At 45.2% G+C, this 23703-nt stretch overlaps 1 protein-coding gene across 1 annotated transcript in view; it reads right to left on the reverse strand.

Annotated features, from left to right (window-relative positions):
- The window catches only part of LOC132388691 (mitogen-activated protein kinase kinase kinase 10-like), a 167279-nt gene that overhangs the window by 82714 nt on the left and 60862 nt on the right, over positions 1-23703 (reverse strand). The window contains exons 2-3 of the mRNA XM_059961066.1: positions 20347-20527; positions 19655-19803 (exon numbers count right to left, since the gene is read on the reverse strand). Coding sequence (XP_059817049.1) covers positions 19655-19803; positions 20347-20527 — 330 coding nt within the window. The remainder of the gene's footprint in view (positions 1-19654; positions 19804-20346; positions 20528-23703) is intronic.

Raw genomic sequence — 23703 nt, forward strand, 5'->3', positions numbered from 1 at the left:
AATGTAGTTTACAGCTCGGTCACTGGGAACATTTTTTCATTTGGCGGTATATTTTCTGTGTTGGGTGCGAGTTATACGTACAGTTAACTGTGGAGTACTGCTCGGTCTGGAGGAATGTCGTTACGTTTGGCGGTATATTTTCTGTGTTGTGTGTGAGTTATACGTACAGGTAACTGTGGTGACAGCTCGTTCCGGAGGAACGTTTTTTCTCTTGACGGTATATTTTCTGTGTTGTGTGTGAGTTATACGTACAGGTAACTGTGGTGTACAGCTCGTTCTGGAGGAACGTTTTTTCGTTTGGCGGTATATTCTCTGTGCTGTGTGTGAGTTAAATGTACAGGTAACTGTGGAGTACAGCTTGTTCTGGAGGAGCGATGTTTCATTTGGCGGTGTATTTTCAGTGTTGTTTGTGAGTTATATTTACAGGTAACTGGTGTTTCCTGCTCGGTCTGGAGGAACGTTGTTACGTATGGCGGTATATTTTCTGTGTTGTGTGTGAGTTATACGTACCGGTAACTGTGGAGTACAGCTCGGTCACGAGGAACGTTGTTACGTATGGCGGTATATTTTCTGTGTTGTGTGTGAGTTATACGTACAGGTAACTGTAGAGTACAACTCGTTCTGGAGGAACGTTGTTTCGTTTCGCTGTATACTTTCTATGTTGTGTGTGAGTTGTACGTACAGGTAACTGTAGTTTACAGCTCGGTCACGGGGAACATTTTTTCGTTTGGCGGTATATTTTCTGTGTTGTGTGTGAGTTAGACGTACAGTTAACTGTGGAGTACTGCTCGGTCTGGAGGAATGTCGTTACGTTTGGCGGTATATTTTCTCTCTTGTGTGTGAGTTACACGTACAGGTAACTGTGGTGTACAGCTCGGTCACGAGGAACATTGTTTCGTTTGGTGGTACATTTTCTGTGTTGTGTCTGAGTTATACGTACTGGTAACTGTGGAGTACAGCTCGGTCTGGAGGAATGTTGTTTCGTTTGGTGGTATATTTTCTGTGTTGTGTCTGACTTATACGTACAGGAAACTGTGGAGTACAGCTCGGTCCGGAGGAACGTTGTTTCGTTTGGCGGTACATTTTCTGTGTTGTGTCTGAGTTATACGTACTGGTAACTGTGGAGTACAGCTCGGTCCGGAGGAACGTTGTTTCGTTTGGCGATATATTTTCTGTGTTGTGTCTGAGTTATACGTACAGGTAACTGTGGTGTACAGCTCGGTCAGGAGAAATGTTGTTTCGTTTGGCGGTATATTTTCTGTGTTGTTTGTGAGTTATACGTACAAGTAACTGAGGTATACAGCTCTTTCCGGATGAACGTTGTTTCGTTTGGCGGTATATTTTCTGTGTTGTGTGTGAGTTATACGTACCGGTAACTGTGGAGTAAAGTTCGGTAACGAGGAACATTGTTTCGTTTGGCCGTATATTTTCTGTGTTGTGTGTGAGTTATACGTACCGGTAACTGTGGAGTACAGCTCGGTCACGAGGAACGTTGTTACGTATGGCGGTATATTTTCTGGGTTGTGTGTGAGTTATACGTACACGTAACTGTGGAGTACAACTCGTTCTGGAGGAACGTTGTTTTGTTTCGCTGTATACTTTCTATGTTGTGTGTGAGTTGTACGTACAGGTAACTGTGGAGTACAACTCGTTCTGGAGGAACGTTGTTTTGTTTCGCTGTATACTTTCTATGTTGTGTGTGAGTTATACGTACAGGTAACTGTGGTGTACAGCTCGGTCACGGGGAACATTTTTTCGTTTGGCGGTATATTTTCTGTGTTGTGTGTTAGTTATACGTACAGTTAACTGTGGTGTACTGCTCGGTCTGGAGGAATGTCGTTACGTTTGGCGGTATATTTTCTCTCTTGTGTGTGAGTTATACGTACAGGTAACTGTGGAGCACAGCTCGGTCTGGAGGAACGTTGTTTCGTTTGGCGGTATATTTTCTGTGTTGTGTCTGAGTTATACGTACAGGTAACTGTGGTGACAGCTCGTTCCGGAGGAACGTTGTTTCGTTTGGCGATATATTTTCTGTGTTGTGTGTGAGTTATACGTACAGGTAACTGTGGTGTACAGCTTGTTCTGGAGGAGCGATGTTTCATTTGGCGGTGTATTTTCAGTGTTGTTTGTGACTTATATTTACAGGTAACTGGTGTTTCCAGCTCGGTCTGGAGGAACGTTGTTACGTATGGCGGTATATTTTCTGGGTTGTGTGTGAGTTATACGTACAGGTAACTGTGGAGTACAACTCGTTCTAGAGGAACGTTGTTTCGTTTCGCTGTATACTTTCTATGTTGTGTGTGAGTTGTACGTACAGGTAACTGTAGTTTACAGCTCGGTCACGGGGAACATTTTTTCGTTTGGCGGTATATTTTCTGTGTTTTGTGTGAGTTATACGTACAGTTAACTGTGGAGTACTGCTCAGTCTGGAGGAATGTTGTTACGTTTGGCGGTATATTTTCTCTCTTGTGTGTGAGTTACACGTACAGGTAACTGTGGTGTACAGCTCGGTCACGAGGAACATTGTTTCGTTTGGTGGTACATTTTCTGTGTTGTGTCTGAGTTATACGTACTGGTAACTGTGGAGTACAGCTCGGTCCGGAGGAACGTTGTTTCGTTTGGCGATATATTTTCTGTGTTGTGTCTGAGTTATACGTACAGGTAACTGTGGTGTACAGCTCGGTCAGGAGAAATGTTGTTTCGTTTGGCGGTATATTTTCTGTGTTGTTTGTGAGTTATATGTACAGGTAACTGAGGTATACAGCTCTTTCCGGAGGAACGTTGTTTCGTTTGGCATTATATTTTATGTGTTGTGTGTGACTTATATGTACAGGTAACTGCAGAGTACAGCTCGGTCAGGAGGAACATTGTTTCGTTTGGCGGTACATTTTCTGTGTTGTGTCTGAGTTATACGTACAGTTAACTGTGGTGTACAGCTCGTTCTGGAGGAACGTTGTTTCGTTTGGCATTATATTTTATGTGTTGTGTGTGAGTTATATTTACAGGTAACTGGTGTTTCCAGCTCGGTCTGGAGGAACGTTGTTACGTATGGCGGTATATTTTCTGTGTTGTGTGTGAGTTATATGCAGCTCAGTCACGAGGAACATTGTTTCGTTTGGCGGTACATTTTCTGAGTTGTGTGTGAGGTATATGTACAGGTAACTGTGGAGTACAACTCGTTCCGGAGGAACGTTGTTTCGTTTGGCGGTATATTTTCTGTGTTGTGTGTGAGTTATACGTACCGGTAACTGTGGAGTAAAGTTCGGTAACGAGGAACATTGTTTCGTTTGGAGGTATATTTTCAGTGTTGTGTGTGAGTTATATGTACAGGTAACTGTGGTGTTTCCAGTTCGGTCTGGAGAAACGTTGTTACGTATGGCGGTATATTTTCTGGGTTGTGTGTGAGTTATACATACAGGTAACTGTGGTGTACAGCTCCTTCCGGAGGAATGTTGTTTCGTTTGGCGGTATATTTTCTGTCTTGTGTGTGAGTTATACGTACCGGTAACTGTGGAGTACAGCTCGGTCACGAGGAACGTTGTTACGTATGGCGGTATATTTTCTGGGTTGTGTGTGAGTTATACGTACAGGTAACTGTGGAGTACAACTCGTTCTGGAGGAATGTTGTTTTGTTTCGCTGTATACTTTCTATGTTGTGTGTGGGTTGTACGTACAGGTAACTGTGGAGTACAGCTCGTTCTGGAGGAACGTTGTTTCGTTTCGCTGTATACTTTCTATGTTGTGTGTGAGTTGTACGTACAGGTAACTGTAGTTTACAGCTCGGTCACGGGGAACATTTTTTCGTTTGGCGGTATATTTTCTGTGTTTTGTGTGAGTTATACGTACAGTTAACTGTGGAGTACTGCTCGGTCTGGAGGAATGTCGTTACGTTTGGCGGTATATTTTCTGTGTTGTGTGTGAGTTATACGTACAGTTAACTGTGGAGTACTGCTCGGTCTGGAGGAATGTCGTTACGTTTGGCGGTATATTTTCTCTCTTGTGTGTGAGTTACACGTACAGGTAACTGTGGTGTACAGCTCGGTCACGAGGAACATTGTTTCGTTTGGCGGTACATTTTCTGTGTTGTGTCTGAGTTATACGTACAGGTAACTGTGGTGACAGCTCGTTCCGGAGGAACGTTTTTTCTTTTGTTGATATATTTTCTGTGTTGTGTGTGAGTTATACGTACAGGTAACTGTGGTGTACAGCTCGTTCTGGAGGAACGTTGTTTCGTTTGGCGGTATATTCACTATGCTGTGTGTGAGTTAAACGTACAGGTAACTGTGGAGTACAGCTTGTTCTGGAGGAGCGATGTTTCGTTTGGTGGTGTATTTTCAGTGTTGTGTGGGAGTTATGTTTGCAGGTAACTGGTGTTTCCAGCTCGGTCTGGAGGAACGTTGTTACGTGTGGCGGTATATTTTCTGTGTTGTGTGTGAGTTATACGCAGCTCAGCCACGAGAAACATTGTTTCGTTTGGCGGTACATTTTCCGTGTTGTGTGTGAGTTATACGTACCGGTAACTGTGGAGTACAGTTCGGTCACGAGGAACATTGTTTCGTTTGGAGGTATATTTTCAGTGTTGTGTGTGAGTTATACGTACAGGTAACTGTGGTGTTTCCAGTTCGGTCTGGAGAAACGTTGTTACATATGGCGGTATATTTTCTGGGTTGTGTGTGAGTTATACGTACAGGTAACTGCGGAGTACAGCTCAGTCAGGAGGAACATTGTTTCGTTCGGAGGTGTATTTTCTGCATCGTGTGTGAGTTATACGTACCGGTAACTGTGGAGTACAGCTCGGTCACGAGGAACATTGTTTCGTTTGGCGGTATATTTTCAGTGTTGTGTGTGAGTTATATGTACAGGTAACTGTGGTGTTTCCAGCTCGGTCTGGAGGAACGTTGTTACGTATGGCGGTATATTTTCTGGGTTGTGTGTGAGTTATACGTACAGGTAACTGTGGAGTACAGCTCGTTCTGGAGGAATCTTGTTTCGTTTGGCGGTATTTTTTCTGTGTTGTGTGTGAGTTATACGTACAGGTAACTGTGGAGCACAGCTCAGTCAGGAGGAATGTTGTTTCGTTTGGCGGTATATTTTCTGTCTTGTGTGTGGGTTATACGTGCAGGTAACTGTGGAGCATAGCTCGGTCACGAGGAACGTTGTTACGTATGGCGGTATATTTTCTGGGTTGCGTGTGAGTTATACGTACAGGTAACTGTGGAGTACAACTTGTTCTGGAGGAACGTTGTTTCGTTTCGCTGTATACTTTCTATGTTGTGTGTGAGTTATCCGTACAGGTAACTGTGGTGTACAGCTCGGTCACGGGGAACATTTTTTCATTTGGCTGTATATTTTCTGTGTTGTGTGTGAGTTATATGTGCAGGTAACTGTGGAGCACAGCTCGGTCAAGGAGGAATGTCGATTCTTTTGGCGGTATATTTTCTGTGCTGTGTGTGTTATACGTACAGGTAACTGTTGAGCACAGCTCAGTCAGGAGGAATGTTGTTTCGTTTGGCGGTATATTTTCCCTGTTGTGTGTGAGTTATCCGTACAGGTAACTGTGGAGTACAGTTCGGTCACGAGGAACATTGTTTTGTTTGGCGGTATATTTTCAGTGTTGTGTGGGAGTTATACGTACCGGTAACTGTGGTGTTTCCAGTTCGGTCTGGAGAAAAGTTGTTACGTATGGCGGTATATTTTCTTGGTTGTGTGTGAGTTATACGTACAGGTAACTGTGGTGTACAGCTTGGTATGGAGGAATGTTGTTTCGTTTGGCGGTATATTTTCTGTGTTTTCGGTGAGTTATACGTACAGGTAACTGAGGAATACAGCTCCTTCCGGAGGAACGTTGTTTCGTTTTGCGGTATATTTTCTGTGTTGTGTGTGAGTTATACGTACAGGTAACTATGGAGCACAGCTCAGTCAGGAGGAATGTTGTTTCGTTTGGCGGTATATTTTCTGTGTTGTGTGTGAGTTATACGTACAGGTAACTGTGGTGTACAGCTCGGTCAGGAGGAACATTGTTTCGTTTGGCGGTATATTTTCTGTGTTGTGTGTGAGTTATACGTACCGGTAACTGTGGAGCACAGCTCGGTCACAAGGAACGTTTTTACGTATGGCGGTATATTTTCTGGGTTGTGTGTGAGTTATACGTACAGGTAACTGTGGAGTACAACTCGTTCTGGAGGAACGTTGTTTCGTTTCGCTGTATACTTTCTATGTTGTGTGTGAGTTGTACGTACAGGTAACTGTAGTTTACAACTCGGTCACGGGGAACATTTTTTCATTTGGCGGTATATTTTCTGTGTTGTGTGTGAGTTATACGTACAGTTAACTGTGGAGTACTGCTTGGTCTGGAGGAATGTCGTTACGTTTGGCGGTATATTTTCTGTGTTGTGTGTGAGTTATACGTACAGGTAACTGTGGTGACAGCTCGTTCCGGAGGAACGTTTTTTCTCTTGACGGTATATTTTCTGTGTTGTGTGTGAGTTATACGTACAGGTAACTGTGGTGTACAGCTCGTTCTGGAGGAACGTTTTTTCGTTTGGCGGTATATTCTCTGTGCTGTGTGTGAGTTAAATGTACAGGTAACTGTGGAGTACAGCTTGTTCTGGAGGAGCGATGTTTCATTTGGCGGTGTATTTTCAGTGTTGTTTGTGAGTTATATTTACAGGTAACTGGTGTTTCCAGCTCGGTCTGGAGGAACGTTGTTACGTATGGCGGTATATTTTCTGCGTTGTGTATGAGTTATACGTACAGTTAACTGTGGAGTACTGCTCGGTCTGGAGGAAAGTCGTTACGTTTGGCGGTATATTTTCTGTGTTTTGTGTGAGTTATACGTACAGGTAACTGTGGAGTACTGCTCGGTCTGGAGGAATGTCGTTACGTTTGGCGGTATATTTTCTCTCTTGTGTGTGAGTTACACGTACAGGTAACTGTGGTGTACAGCTCGGTCACGAGGAACATTGTTTCGTTTGGTGGTACATTTTCTGTGTTGTGTCTGAGTTATACGTACTGGTAACTGTGGAGTACAGCTCGGTCCGGAGGAATGTTGTTTCGTTTGGCGATATATTTTCTGTGTTGTGTCTGAGTTATACGTACAGGTAACTGTGGTGTACAGCTCGGTCCGGAGGAATGATGTTTCGTTTGGCGGTATATTTTCTGTGTTGTGTGTGACTTATACGTACAGGTAACTGTGGAGCACAGCTCTTTCCGGAGGAACGTTGTTTCGTTTGGCGTTATATTTTATGTGTTGTGTGTGAGTTATATGTACAGGTAACTGCAGAGTACAGCTCGGTCAGGAGGAACATTGTTTCGTTTGGCGGTACATTTTCTGTGTGGTGTGTGAGTTAAACGTACAGGTAACTGTGGAGTACAGCTCGTTCCGGAGGAACGTTGTTTCGTTTGGCGGTATATTTTCTGTGTTGTGTGTGAGTTATACGTACCGGTAACTGTGGAGTAAAGTTCGGTAACGAGGAACATTGTTTCGTTTGGCCGTATATTTTCTGTGTTGTGTGTGAGTTATACGTACAGGTAACTGTGGTGTACAGCTCGGTCAGGAGGAACATTGTTTCGTTTGGCGGTGTATTTTCTGTGTTGTCTGTGAGTTATACGTACCGGTAACTGTGGAGTACAGCTCGGTCACGAGGAACGTTGTTACGTATGGCGGTATATTTTCTGGGTTGTGTGTGAGTTATACGTACACGTAACTGTGGAGTACAACTCGTTCTGGAGGAACGTTGTTTCGTTTCGCTGTATACTTTCTGTGTTGTGTGTGAGTTGTACGTACAGGTAACTGTAGTTTACAGCTCGGTCACGGGGAACATTTTTTCGTTTGGCTGTATATTTTCTGTGTTGTGTGTGAGTTATACGTACAGTTAACTGTGGAGTACTGCTCGGTCTGGAGGAATGTCGTTACGTTTGGCGGTATATTTTCTCTCTTGTGTGTGAGTTACACGTACAGGTAACTGTGGTGTACAGCTCGGTCACGAGGAACATTGTTTCGTTTGGTGGTACATTTTCTGTGTTGTGTCTGAGTTATACGTACTGGTAACTGTGGAGTACAGCTCGGTCCGGAGGAACGTTGTTTCGTTTGGCGATATATTTTCTGTGTTGTGTCTGAGTTATACGTACAGGTAACTGTGGTGTACAGCTCGGTCAGGAGAAATGTTGTTTCGTTTGGCGGTATATTTTCTGTGTTGTTTGTGAGTTATACGTACAGGTAACTGAGGTATACAGCTCTTTCCGGAGGAACGTTGTTTCGTTTGGCATTATATTTTATGTGTTGTGTGTGAGTTATATGTACAGGTAACTGCAGAGTACAGCTCGGTCAGGAGGAACATTGTTTCGTTTGGCGGTACATTTTCTGTGTTGTGTCTGAGTTATACGTACAGGTAACTGTGGTGACAGCTCGTTCCGGAGGAACGTTTTTTCTTTTGTTGATATATTTTCTGTGTTGTGTGTGAGTTATACGTACAGGTAACTGTGGTGTACAGCTCGTTCTGGAGGAACGTTGTTTCGTTTGGCGGTATATTCACTATGCTGTGTGTGAGTTAAACTTACAGGTAACTGTGGAGTACAGCTTGTTCTGGAGGAGCGATGTTTCGTTTGGTGGTGTATTTTCAGTGTTGTGTGGGAGTTATATTTACAGGTAACTGGTGTTTCCAGCTCGGTCTGGAGGAACGTTGTTACCTGTGGCGGTATATTTTCTGTGTTGTGTGTGAGTTATACGCAGCTCAGCCACGAGAAACATTGTTTCGTTTGGCGGTACATTTTCCGTGTTGTGTGTGAGTTATACGTACCGGTAACTGTGGAGTACAGTTCGGTCACGAGGAACATTGCTTCGTTTGGAGGTATATTTTCAGTGTTGTGTGTGAGTTATATGTACAGGTAACTGTGGTGTTTCCAGTTCGGTCTGGAGAAACGTTGTTACATATGGCGGTATATTTTCTGGGTTGTGTGTGAGTTATACGTACAGGTAACTGCGGAGTACAGCTCGGTCAGGAGGAACATTGTTTCGTTCGGAGGTGTATTTTCTGCGTCGTGTGTGAGTTATACGTACCGGTAACTGTGGAGTACAGCTCGGTCACGAGGAACATTGTTTCGTTTGGCGGTATATTTTCAGTGTTGTGTGTGAGTTATATGTACAGGTAACTGTGGTGTTTCCAGCTCGGTCTGGAGGAACGTTGTTACGTATGGCGGTATATTTTCTGGGTTGTGTGTGAGTTATACGTACAGGTAACTGTGGAGTACAACTTGTTCTGGAGGAACGTTGTTTCGTTTCGCTGTATACTTTCTATGTTGTGTGTGAGTTGTACGTACAGGTAACTGTAGTTTACAGCTCGGTCATGGGGAACATTTTTTCATGTGGCTGTATATTTTCTGTGTTGTGTGTGAGTTATACGTACAGTTAACTGTGGAGTACTGCTCGGTCTGGAGGAACGTTGTTTCGTTTGGCGGTATATTTTCTGTGTTGTGTGTGAGTTATATGTGCAGGTAACTGTGGAGCACAGCTCGGTCAAGGAGGAATGTCGATTCGTTTGGCGGTATATTTTCTGTGTTGTGTGTGTTATACGTACAGGTAACTGTGGAGCACAGCTCAGTCAGGAGGAATGTTGTTTCGTTTGGCGGTATATTTTCTGTGTTGTGTGTGTTATACGTAGAGGTAACTGTGGAGTACAGCTCGTTCCGGAGGAATGTTGTTCCGTTTGGTGGTATATTTTCTGTGTTGTGCATGAGTTATACGTACAGGTAACTGTGGAGCACAGCTCAGTCAGGAGGAATGTTGTTTCGTTTGGCGGTATATTTTCCCTGTTGTGTGTGAGTTATCCGTACAGGTAACTGTGGAGTACAGTTCGGTCACGAGGAACATTGTTTTGTTTGGCGGTATATTTTCAGTGTTGTGTGGGAGTTATACGTACAGGTAACTGTGGTGTTTCCAGTTCGGTCTGGAGAAAAGTTGTTACGTATGGCGGTATATTTTCTTGGTTGTGTGTGAGTTATACGTACAGGTAACTGTGGTGTACAGCTTGGTATGGAGGAATGTTGTTTCGTTTGGCGGTATATTTTCTGTGTTTTCGGTGAGTTATACGTACAGGTAACTGAGGAATACAGCTCCTTCCGGAGGAACGTTGTTTCGTTTTGCGGTATATTTTCAGGGTTGTGTGTGAGTTATACGTACAGGTAACTATGGAGCACAGCTCAGTCAGGAGGAATGTTGTTTCGTTTGGCGGTATATTTTCTGTGTTGTGTGTGAGTTATACGTACAGGTAACTGTGGTGTACAGCTCGGTCAGGAGGAACATTGTTTCGTTTGGCGGTGTATTTTCTGTGTTGTGTGTGAGTTATACGTACAGGTAACTGTGGAGCACAGCTCGGTCACGAGGAACGTTTTTACGTATGGCGGTATATTTTCTGGGTTGTGTGTGAGTTATACGTACAGGTAACTGTGGAGTACAACTCGTTCTGGAGGAACGTTGTTTCGTTTCGCTGTATACTTTCTATGTTGTGTGTGGGTTGTACGTACAGGTAACTGTAGTTTACAGCTCGGTCACGGGGAACATTTTTTCGTTTGGCGGTATATTTTCTGTGTTGGGTGTGAGTTATACGTACAGTTAACTGTGGAGTACTGCTCGGTCTGGAGGAATGTCGTTACGTTTGGCGGTATATTTTCTGTGTTGTGTGTGAGTTATACGTACAGGTAACTGTGGAGCACAGCTCGTTCTGGAGGAACGTTTTTTCGTTTGGCGGTATATTCTCTGTGTTGTGTCTGAGTTATACATACAGGTAACTGTGGAGTACAACTCGTTCTGGAGGAACGTTGTTTCGTTTCGCTGTATACTTTCTATGTTGTGTGTGAGTTGTACGTACAGGTAACTGTGGAGTACAACTCGTTCTGGAGGAACGTTGTTTCGTTTCGCTGTATACTTTCTGTGTTGTGTGTGAGTTGTACGTACAGGTAACTGTAGTTTACAGCTCAGTCACGGGGAACATTTTTTCGTTTGGCGGTATATTTTCTGTGTCTTGTGTGAGTTATACGTACAGTTAACTGTGGAGTACTGCTCGGTCTGGAGGAATGTCGTTACGTTTGGCGGTATATTTTCTCTCTTGTGTGTGAGTTACACGTACAGGTAACTGTGGTGTACAGCTCGGTCACGAGGAACATTGTTTCGTTTGGTGGTACATTTTCTGTGTTGTGTCTGAGTTATACGTACTGGTAACTGTGGAGTACAGCTCGGTCCGGAGGAACCTTGTTTCGTTTGGCGATATATTTTCTGTGTTGTGTCTGAGTTATACGTACAGGTAACTGTGGTGTACAGCTCGGTCAGGAGAAATGTTGTTTCGTTTGGCGGTATATTTTCTGTGTTGTTTGTGAGTTATACATACAGGTAACTGAGGTATACAGCTCTTTCCGGAGGAACGTTGTTTCGTTTGGCGTTATATTTTATGTGTTGTGTGTGAGTTATATGTACAGGTAACTGCAGAGTACAGCTCGGTCAGGAGGAACATTGTTTCGTTTGGCGGTACATTTTCTGTGTTGTGTGTGAGTTAAACGTACAGGTAACTGTGGAGTACAGCTCGTTCCGGAGGAACGTTGTTACGTATGGCGGTATATTTTCTGGGTTGTGTGTGAGTCATACGTACACGTAACTGTGGAGTACAACTCGTTCTGGAGGAACGTTGTTTCGTTTCGCTGTATACTTTCTATGTTGTGTGTGAGTTGTACGTACAGGTAACTGTAGTTTACAGCTCGGTCACGGGGAACATTTTTTCGTTTGGCGGTATATTTTCTGTGTTGTGTGTGAGTTATACGTACAGTTAACTGTGGAGTACTGCTCGGTCTGGAGGAATGTCGTTACGTTTGGCGGTATATTTTCTCTCTTGTGTGTGAGTTACACGTACAGGTAACTGTGGTGTACAGCTCGGTCACGAGGAACATTGTTTCGTTTGGCGGTACATTTTCTGTGTTGTGTCTGAGTTATACGTACAGGTAACTGTGGTGACAGCTCTTTCCGGAGGAACGTTTTTTCTTTTGTTGATATATTTTCTGTGTTGTGTGTGAGTTATACGTACAGGTAACTGTGGTGTACAGCTCGTTCTGGAGGAACGTTGTTTCGTTTGGCGGTATATTCACTGTGCTGTGTGTGAGTTAAACGTACAGGTAACTGTGGAGTACAGCTTGTTCTGGAGGAGCGATGTTTCGTTTGGTGGTGTATTTTCAGTGTTGTGTGTGAGTTATATTTACAGGTAACTGGTGTTTCCAGCTCGGTCTGGAGGAACGTTGTTACGTGTGGTGGTATATTTTCTGTGTTGTGTGTGAGTTATACGCAGCTCAGCCACGAGAAACATTGTTTCGTTTGGCGGTACATTTTCCGTGTTGTGTGTGAGGTATATGTACAGGTAACTGTGGAGTACAACTCGTTCCGGAGGAACGTTGTTTCGTTTGGCGGTATATTTTCTGTGTTGTGTGTGAGTTATACGTACTGGTAACTGTGGAGTACAGTTCGGTCACGACGAACATTGTTTCGTTTGGAGGTATATTTTCAGTGTTGTGTGTGAGTTATATGTACAGGTAACTGTGGTGTTTCCAGTTCGGTCTGGAGAAACGTTGTTACATATGGCGGTATATTTTCTGGGTTGTGTGTGAGTTATACGTACAGGTAACTGCGGAGTACAGCTCGGTCAGGAGGAACATTGTTTCGTTCGGAGGTGTATTTTCTGCGTCATGTGTGAGTTATACGTACCGGTAACTGTGGAGTACAGCTCGGCCACGAGGAACATTGTTTCGTTTGGCGGTATATTTTCAGTGTTGTGTGTGAGTTATATGTACAGGTAACTGTGGTGTTTCCAGCTCGTTCTGGAGGAACGTTGTTACGTATGGCGGTATATTTTCTGGGTTGTGTGTGAGTTATACGTACAGGTAACTGTGGAGCACAGCTCAGTCAGGAGGAATGTTGTTTCGTTTGGCGGTATATTTTCTGTCTTGTGTGTGGGTTATACGTGCAGGTAACTGTGGAGCATAGCTCGGTCACGAGGAACGTTGTTACGTATGGCGGTATATTTTCTGGGTTGCGTGTGAGTTATACGTACAGGTAACTGTGGAGTACAACTCGTTCTGGAGGAACGTTGTTTCGTTTCGCTGTATACTTTCTATGTTGTGTGTGAGTTGTACGTACAGGTAACTGTAGTTTACAGCTCGGTCACGGGGAACATTTTTTCATTTGGCGGTATATTTTCTGTGTTGTGTGTGAGTTATATGTGCAGGTAACTGTGGAGCACAGCTCGGTCAAGGAGGAATGTCGATTCGTTTGACGGTATATTTTCTGTGTTGTGTGTGTTATACGTACAGGTAACTGTGGAGCACAGCTCAGTCAGGAGGAATGTTGTTTCGTTTGGCGGTATATTTTCCCTGTTGTGTGTGAGTTATCCGTACAGGTAACTGTGGAGTACAGTTCGGTCACGAGGAACATTGTTTTGTTTGGCGGTATATTTTCAGTGTTGTGTGGGAGTTATACGTACAGGGAACTGTGGTGTTTCCAGTTCGGTCTGGAGAAAAGTTGTTACGTATGGCGGTATATTTTCTTGGTTGTGTGTGAGTTATACGTACAGGTAACTGTGGTGTACAGCTTGGTATGGAGGAATGTTGTTTCGTTTGGCGGTATATTTTCTGTGTTTTCGGTGAGTTATACGTACAGGTAACTGAGGAATACAGCTCCTTCCGGAGGAACGTTGTTTCGTTTTGCGGTATATTTTCTCCCTTGTGTGTGAGTTACACGTACAGGTAACTGTGGTGTACAGCTCGGTCACGAGGAACATTGTTTCGTTTGGTGGTACATTTTCTGTGTTGTGTCTGAGTTATACGCAGCTCAGCCACGAGAAACATTGTTTCGTTTGGCGGTACATTTTCCGTGTTGTGTGTGAGGTATATGTACAGGTAACTGTGGAGTACAACTCGTTCCGGAGGAACGTTGTTTCGTTTGGCGGTATATTTTCTGTGTTGTGTGTGAGTTATACGTACCGGTAACTGTGGAGTACAGTTCGGTCACGAGGAACATTGTTTCGTTTGGAGGTATATTTTCAGTGTTGTGTGTGAGTTATATGTACAGGTAACTGTGGTGTTTCCAGTTCGGTCTGGAGAAACGTTGTTACATATGGCGGTATATTTTCTGGGTTGTGTGTGAGTTATACGTACAGGTAACTGCGGAGTACAGCTCGGTCAGGAGGAACATTGTTTCGTTCGGAGGTGTATTTTCTGCGTCGTGTGTGAGTTATACGTACCGGAAACTGTGGAGTACAGCTCGGTCACGAGGAATATTGTTTCGTTTGGCGGTATATTTTCTCTCTTGTGTGTGAGTTACACGTACAGGTAACTGTGGTGTACAGCTCGGTCACGAGGAACATTGTTTCGTTTGGTGGTACATTTTCTGTGTTGTGTCTGAGTTATACGTACTGGTAACTGTGGAGTACAGCTCGGTCCGGAGGAACCTTGTTTCGTTTGGCGATATATTTTCTGTGTTGTGTGTGAGTTATACGTACCGGTAACTGTGGAGTACAGCTCGGTCACGAGGAACATTGTTTCGTTTGGCGGTATATTTTCAGTGTTGTGTGTGAGTTATATGTACAGGTAACTGTGGTGTTTCCAGCTCGGTCTGGAGGAACGTTGTTACGTATGGCGGTATATTTTCTGGGTTGTGTGTGAGTTATACGTACAGGTAACTGTGGAGTACAGCTCGTTCTGGAGGAATCTTGTTTCGTTTGGCGGTATTTTTTCTGTGTTGTGTGTGAGTTATACGTACAGGTAACTGTGGAGCACAGCTCAGTCAGGAGGAATGTTGTTTCGTTTGGCGGTATATTTTCTGTCTTGTGTGTGGGTTATACGTGCAGGTAACTGTGGAGTACAGCTCGTCACGAGGAACGTTGTTACGTATGGCGGTATATTTTCTGGGTTGTGTGTGAGTTATACGTACAGGTAACTGTGGAGTACAACTCGTTCTGGAGGAACGTTGTTTTGTTTCGCTGTATACTTTCTATGTTGTGTGTGGGTTGTACGTACAGGTAACTGTAGTTTACAGCTCAGTCATGGGAACATTTTTTCATTTGGCGGTATATTTTCTGTGTTGTGTGTGAGTTATATGTGCAGGTAACTGTGGAGCACAGCTCGGTCAAGGAGGAATGTCGATTCGTTTGGCGGTATATTTTCTGTGTTGTGTGTGTTATACGTACAGGTAACTGTGGAGCACAGCTCAGTCAGGAGGAATGTTGTTTCGTTTGGCGGTATATTTTCTGTGTTGTGTGTGTTATACGTAGAGGTAACTGTGGAGTACAGCTCGTTCCGGAGGAATGTTGTTCCGTTTGGTGGTATATTTTCTGTGTTGTGCATGAGTTATACGTACAGGTAACTGTGGAGCACAGCTCAGTCAGGAGGAATGTTGTTTCGTTTGGCGGTATATTTTCAGTGTTGTGTGGGAGTTATACGTACAGGTAACTGTGGTGTTTCCAGTTCGGTCTGGAGAAAAGTTGTTACGTATGGCGGTATATTTTCTTGGTTGTGTGTGAGTTATACGTACAGGTAACTGTGGTGTACAGCTCGTTCTGGAGGAACGTTTTTTCGTTTGGCGGTATATTCTCTGTGCTGTGTGTGAGTTAAATGTACAGGTAACTGTGGAGTACAGCTTGTTCTGGAGGAGCGATGTTTCATTTGGCGGTGTATTTTCAGTGTTGTTTGTGAGTTATATTTACAGGTAACTGGTGTTTCCAGCTCGGTCTGGAGGAACGTTGTTACGTATGGCGGTATATTTTCTGGGTTGTGTGTGAGTTATACGTACAGGTAACTGTGGAGTACAACTCGTTCTGGAGGAACGTTGTTTCGTTTCGCTGTATACTTTCTATGTTGTGTGTGAGTTGTACGTACAGGTAACTGTAGTTTACAGCTCGGTTACGGGGAACATTTTTTCGTTTGGCGGTATATTTTCTGTGTCTTGTGTGAGTTATACGTACAGTTAACTGTGGAGTACTGCTTGGTCTGGAGGAATGTCGTTACGTTTGGCGGTATATTTTCTGTGTTGTGTCTGAGTTATACGTACAGGTAACTGTGGTGTACAGCTCGGTCAGGAGAAATGTTGTTTCGTTTGGCGGTATATTTTCTGTGTTGTTTGTGAGTTATACATACAGGTAACTGAGGTATACAGCTCTTTCCGGAGGAACGTTGTTTCGTTTGGCGTTATATTTTATGTGTTGTGTGTGAGTTATATGTACAGGTAACTGCAGAGTACAGCTCGGTCAGGAGGAACATTGTTTCGTTTGGCGGTACATTTTCTGTGTTGTGTGTGAGTTAAACGTACAGGTAACTGTGGAGTACAGCTCGTTCCGGAGGAACGTTGTTTCGTTTGGCGGTATATTTTCTGTGTTGTGTGTGAGTTATACGTACCGGTAACTGTGGAGTAACGTTCGGTAACGAGGAACATTGTTTCGTTTGGCCGTATATTTTCTGTGTTGTGTTTGAGTTATACGTACTGGTAACTGTGGAGTACAGCTCGGTCACGAGGAATATTGTTTCGTTTGGCGGTATATTTTTAGTGTTGTGTGTGAGTTATATGTACAGGTAACTGGTGTTTCCAGCTCGGTCTGGAGGAACGTTGTTACGTTTGGCGGTATATTTTCTCTGTTGTGCATGAGTGATACGTACAGGTAACTGTGGTGACAGATCGGTCTGGAGGAACATTGTTACGTATGGCGGTATATTTTCTGTGTTGTCTGTCAGTTATACGTACAGGTAACTGAGGCATACAGCTCCTTCCGGAGGAACGTTGTTTCATTTGGCCGTATATTTTCAGTGTTGTGTGTGAGTTATACTTACAGGTAACTGTGGAGCACAGCTCGGTCTGGAGGAAAGTTGTTTCGTTTGGCGGTATATTTTCTGTGTTGTGTCTGAGTTATACGTACAGGTAACTGTGGAGCACAGCTCGGTCTGGAGGAACGTTGTTTCGTTTGGCGGTATATTTTCTGTGTTGTGTCTGAGTTATACGTACAGGTAACTGTGGTGTACAGCTCGGTCAGGAGAAATGTTGTTTCATTTGGCGGTATATTTTCTGTGTTGTCTGTGAGTTATACGTACAGGTAACTGAGGCATACAGCTCCTTCCGGAGGAACGTTGATTCGTTTGGCGGTATATTTTCTGTGTTGTGTGTGAGTTATACGTACCGGTAACTGTGGAGTACAGCTCGTTCTGGAGGAATCTTGTTTCGTTTGGCGGTATTTTTTCTGTGTTGTGTGTGAGTTATACGTACAGGTAACTGTGGAGCATAGCTCGGTCACGAGGAACGTTGTTACGTATGGCGGTATATTTTCTGGGTTGCGTGTGAATTATACGTACAGGTAACTGTGGAGTACAACTTGTTCTGGAGGAACGTTGTTTCGTTTCGCTGTATACTTTCTGTTTTGTGTGTGAGTTGTACGTACAGGTAACTGTAGTTTACAACTCGGTCACGGGGAACATTTTTTCATTTGGCGGTATATTTTCTGTGTTGTGTGTGAGTTATATGTGCAGGTAACTGTGGAGCACAGCTCGGTCAAGGAGGAATGTCGATTCGTTTGGCGGTATATTTTCTGTGTTTTGTGTGTTATACGTACAGGTAACTGTGGAGCACAGGCTCAGTCAGGAGGAATGTTGTTTCGTTTGGCGGTATATTTTCTGTGTTGTGTGTGTTATACGTACAGGTAACTGTGGAGTACAGCTCGTTCCGGAGGAATGTTGTTCCGTTTGGTGGTATATTTTCTGTGTTGTGCATGAGTTATACGTACAGGTAACTGTGGAGCACAGCTCAGTCAGGAGGAATGTTGTTTCGTTTGGCGGTATATTTTCCCTGTTGTGTGTGAGTTATATGTACAGGTAACTGTGGTGTTTCCAGTTCGGTCTGGAGAAACGTTGTTACGTATGGCGGTATATTTTCTTGGTTGTGTGTGAGTTATACGTACAGGTAACTGTGGTGTACAGCTTGGTATGGAGAAATGTTGTTTCGTTTGGCGGTATATTTTCTGTGTTTTCGGTGAGTTATACGTACAGGTAACTGAGGTATATAGCTCCTTCCGGAGGAACGTTGTTTCGTTTTGCGGTATATTTTCTGTGTTGTGTGTGAGTTATACGTACAGGTAACTATGGAGCACAGCTCAGTCAGGAGGAATGTTGTTTCGTTTGGCGGTATATTTTCTGTGTTGTGTGTGAGTTATACGTACAGGTAACTGTGGAGTATAGCTCGGTCTGGAGGAATTTTGTTTCGTTTGGCGGTATAATTTATCTTTTGTGTGAGTTACACGTACAGGTAACTGTGTTGTACAACTCGGTCACGAGCAACATTGTTTCGTTTGGCTGTACATTTTCTGTGTTGTGTGTGAGTTATACGTACAGGTAACTGTGGAGTACAGCTCGGTCCGGAGGAACGTTGTTTCATTTGGCGGTATATTTTCTGTGTTGTGTGTGAGTTATATGTACAGGTAACCGTGGTGACAGCTCGTTCCGGAGGAACGTTTTTTCTTTTGGCGGTATATTTTCTGTGTTGTGTGTGAGTTATACGTGCAGGTAACTGTGGAGTACAACTAGTTCTGGAGGAACGTTGTTTCGTTTCGCTGTATACTTTCTGTGTTGTGTGTGAGTTGTACGTACAGGTAACTGTGGAGTACAGCTCGGTCTGGAGGAATGTTGTGTCGTTTGGCGGTATAATTTCTGTGTTGTGTTTGAGTTATACGTACAGGTAACTGTGGAGTACAGCTCGTTCTGGGGGAATGTTGTTTCATTTGGCGGTATGTTTTCCGTGTTGTGTGTGAGTTATATGTCCAGGTTTGCTCCACCATCTGAAGGGACAGCACTCCTATGGAACGGTTCGTAAGCCAGAATGTGAAACGTGAAGAAGCTATTCCCATTTATTTATCTGCCACTTGTGCTGACAGTTCGTTCCACATTCTTACCACCCTCCGAACAAGTTTCCCCTCGAGTTCCCCTTGAATAGTTCACCTTTCACCCTTAACCCATGACCTCTAACCTCACTCCACCTCAGTGGAAAACACCAGGTTGCCTTAACCCTATCTAGACCCCTCATTATTTACGTATGACATCATCATGTGCTCTGTCGTATGACGTGGGCGATCATGGTCTCCCCACTCTGATTGTTCTTGGCAAATTTTTCTACAGAATTGGTTTGCCATTGCCTTCTTCTGGGCAGAGTCTTTACAAAATGGGTGACCCCCCACCTCTCCCCTAACCCCAGCCATTGTCAATACTCTTCAGAGATTGTCTGCGTGGCGTCAGTGGTCACATAACCAGGACCTGTGATCTGCCCCAGCTGTTCCCGTGACCCTGACTGGCGGGATGAGGTGCGGGACTGTGGCTGAATCCACAATGGAGACCCAGATCAGAATCAGGTTTATCGTCACTCACACACGTCACGAAATTTGTTTTTTTTTGTAACAGTACAGTGTGATACGTAAAATTAGTACTGTGCAAAAGTCTTGGGCACTCTGGCCATGCGGATGTGCCATAGACTTTAGCACAGCACTCTAGACATTACTACTTCGATGACGAGTCAGAATGGCATGCTAACAAAAGCTTTTCACTGATTCCTACGTTACACCGTTACACCGACTCCACAATCGGATCATCCTCCTACCTTCCATGAGTTTGCCGAAAGGTTCGGGACAGGTGGAAGGGATGGGAAGGGTCAGTTTGTTTACTGCCACCCCGTAGGCGACAGCCAGCCCATCGATCTCCCGATACGGCACCTCTCCTGTCAGCAGCTCCCACAGCAGGACTCCGAAACTGTGAGGGAGAGGGAGGGAGGGAGAGTGAGTGAGAGAGTGAAGTGTGTGAGAGAGAGGGAGTGAGTGAGGAAGTGTGCAAGAGAGTTTGTGCATGTGAGGGAGGGAGTGGGGGGGAAGAGAGTGCAAGAGGGGGATGATGGGGAGAAGGAGGAGGAGGAGGGAGAGAAGAGGGGAGACAGGGAGTGGGAGAGGGGGAAGGGGGGAAGAGGCGGAGAGGGAAAGAAGTTGTTGAGGGGAGGAAGAGGGAGGGTAGAGAGGGAGAGAGGAGGAGGGGGGTGAAGGAAATGGAGATAGGGAAGGGGTAGGGAGAGGAAGAGGGATTCACGCCATCAGGTTGGCGGCTATAGGAGGTGTTCCTCCTCATCGTGACCGTAGAGGACACCGTGGATCGGTGTATGAGAAGGGGACTGGGAAGATGAATTGAAATGGACGCCACTGGGAGATTCTGCCTGGTACAGCGGACGGAGGGAGGGGAGGTGCTCGACGAAGCAGCTGTTGAACGCTTCTGTTGGCCTGGCTTCGTTCTCCGGCTGTGACTCACCTCCACACGTCACTGCTCTTGGAAAAGAGGGAGAGTTTGATGACCTCGGGCGCCATCCAAGCGTAGGTGCCCGCCGCGCTCATCTTGGTCGTCCGGTGCCACTCACGTGCCAACCCAAAGTCCGTGATCTTCAGGGTTTTGTTGGTGAGGTCATCATCTTCCGTCTTCTCGAGGATCAGAACTGTAACAGGCAGAGGAGGAGGGGGGAATTAAAACCATCCACGAGCACGGCAACATCTCAACAGCGCCCTCCCACCTCGTGAGGAACCGTCACTGCCTGGCAGGCCCTCCAAAAGACGAGGCTAATCACCCCCCACGGTGCCCCCTCGTGGGTGTCAGGGGAATCTCAGAAATTTGTCATCTTTGTGGTAGCAGAACATTGCAATACATAATAATAGTACGAAACAGTAACTTTTATAGTAAGTATGCATATATTAAATGGTTAAATTAAATAAGTAGCACAAAAATAGAAATAAAGAAGTAGTGAGGCGGATTTCATGGGTTCAATGTCCATTCAGAAATTGGATGGCAGTGGGAAAGAAGCTGTTTCTGAATCACTGAATGCGTGTCTTCAGGCTCCTGTACCTCCTCCCTGATGGTAGCATTGAGAAGAGGGCATGTCCTGAGTAATGGGGGTCCTTCATGATGGACGCTGCCTTTTGAGGCTTTGCTCCTTAAAGATGCCTTGGATACTGGGAAGGCTGGTGTCCGTGATGGAGCTGACCGAGTTCACCACTCTCTGCAGCTTCTCTCAATCCTGTGCAGTAGCCGCCCCCATCACCGCATAACAGACAGTGATTAGTCCGGGTGCAGTTGGACAAGTCCGCCGCAGGGATGTTATCATCAATGTGCGCCATGTCGTATGACGTGGGTGATCATGGTCTTTCCATGACCATGATTGTTCTTGGGAATCTTTCTACAGAACTGGTTTGCCATTGCCTTCTTCTGGGCAGTGTCTTTACAAGACGGGTGACCCCAGCCATTATCAATACTCTTCACAGATTGTCTACCTGGTGTCAGTGGTCACATAACCAGGACCTGTGATCTGCACCGGCTGCTCGTACGACCATCCACCACCTGCCCCCATGGCTTCATGTGACCCTGATGGGTGGGGGGGGGGGGGGGCGGGGAGCAGGTGCTGCACTTTGTCCAAGGGTGACCTACAGGCCAGCGGAGGGAAGAAGTGCCTCACACCTCCTTTGGTAGAGATGTATCTCCGCTCATCACCCAAAGCAGGAATGTAAGGTTGGGGGGGAGGGGTGGGATGGGGTTGATGGGGTTGGTCAGTGCTAGCAGAGACCTGATGGTCCAAATGGCCTCCTTCATAGGAAGGAAAGGAAAATGAGAAGTGTCTCTTGAGGGGGCAGAACAGGCTGGAGGGGTGCATAGTAGTTAGCGTAGTGTTTTAGTGTGCCAGTGACCCAGGTTCAATTCCTGCTGTTGTCCGTAAGGAGTTTGCATGTTCTCCCGCTGCTGTCCGTATGGAGTTTTTAACGTTCTCCCGCTGCTGTCTGTAAGGAGTTTACATGTTCTCCCGATGCTGTCTATAAGGAGCTCGCACGTTTTCCCACTGTTGTCCGTAAGGAGTTTGCACATTTTCCCTGTGACTACATAGTTTCCTCCAGGTGCTCCAGTTTCCTCCCACAGTACAAAGACGTACCGGTTAGGGTTAGTAAGTTGTGGGCGTGGTACGTCGGTGCCAGAATCACGGCCACACTTCTGGACTTCCCCTAGCGCAATCCTTGGATTGTGTTGGCCCTTGACACAACCCATTACACCATACATGCACGTGACAAATCACAGGACACAAGATTTGGAACATTTGGCCCATCGAGTCTGCTCTGCATTCCATCATCGCTGATATATCCACCCTCTCAACCCCATTCTCACGCCTTTTCCCATAACCTTCGATACTCTTCCTAATCAAGAACCTATCAATCTCTGCTTTCAACATTTCCAGTGACTTGAACTCTACAACGATCAAATCAAAGGTCCAATTTAATGTCAGAGAAATGTATACAATGTGCATCCTTTACTTTGCAAACATCCATGAAAATGGAGAAGTGCCCCAAAGAATGAACGACAGTTAAACGTGAAACCCGAAAGTTCCCCCAGCTCCCCCCACCCGCGCATAGGCGACAATCTCTCTTCCCCCCCCCCCCCCACCAGAAACAAAAGCAAGCATCAGCTCCACCACCGAGCACAGGCGTGAGCTGGGCGATAGCAAAGACACAGACTTGCAGTTACCCCAGAGACTTCGCATCTCACCCGGCATTCGACAAATGACTCTCTCCTCCTAATCAGGGAAAACTTATCAAGCTTATCTTTCATTTTTAAGTGCAATGGCAGCCTCCACTGACAGCATGGATTGGGAAGTGGTCACTTCCAAGGTTAATAGGTTAAAGGAGTCAGTATCCAGGGGTCAATAGGTTAAAGGAGTCAGTATCCAGGGGTCAATGGGTTAAAGGGGTCAGTATCCAGGGTCAATGGGTTAAAGGGGTCAGTATCCAGGGTCAATGGGTTAAAGGGGTCAGTATCCAGGGTCAATAGGTTAAAGGAGTCAGTATCCAGGGGTCAATAGGTTAAAGGAGTCAGTATCCAGGGTCAATGGGTTAAAGGGGTCAGTATCCAGGGTCAATGGGTTAAAGGGGTCAGTATCCAGGGTCAATAGGTTAAAGGAGTCAGTATCCAGGGGTCAATAGGTTAAAGGGGTCAGTATCCAGGGTCAATGGGTTAAAGGGGTCAGTATCCAGGGTCAATGGGTTAAAGGGGTCAGTATCCAGGGGTCAATAGGTTAAAGGAGTCAGTATCCAGGGTCAATGGGTTAAAGGGGTCAGTATCCAGGGTCAATGGGTTAAAGGGGTCAGTATCCAGGGTCAATGGGTTAAAGGGGTCAGTATCCAGGGTCAATGGGTTAAAGGGGTCAGTATCCAGGGGTCAATAGGTTAAAGGAGTCAGTATCCAGGGGTCAATAGGTTAAAGGAGTCAGTATCCAGGGTCAATGGGTTAAAGGGGTCAGTATCCAGGGTCAATGGGTTAAAGGGGTCAGTATCCAGGGGTCAATAGGTTAAAGGAGTCAGTATCCAGGGGTCAATAGGTTAAAGGAGTCAGTATCCAGGGGTCAATGGGTTAAAGAGGTCAGTATCCAGAGTCAATAGGTTAAAGGAGTCAGTATCCAGGGGTCAATAGGTTAAAGAGGTCAGTATCCAGGGTCAATGGGTTAAAGGGGTCAGTATCCAGGGTCAATGGGTTAAAGAGGTCAGTATCCAGAGTCAATAGGTTAAAGGAGTCAGTATCCAGGGGTCAATAGGTTAAAGAGGTCAGTATCCAGGGTCAATGGGTTAAAGGGGTCAGTAT

Source organism: Hypanus sabinus, unplaced genomic scaffold (assembly GCF_030144855.1).
Source record: "Hypanus sabinus isolate sHypSab1 unplaced genomic scaffold, sHypSab1.hap1 scaffold_381, whole genome shotgun sequence".
In the NCBI taxonomy this organism is placed as follows: domain Eukaryota; kingdom Metazoa; phylum Chordata; class Chondrichthyes; order Myliobatiformes; family Dasyatidae; genus Hypanus; species Hypanus sabinus.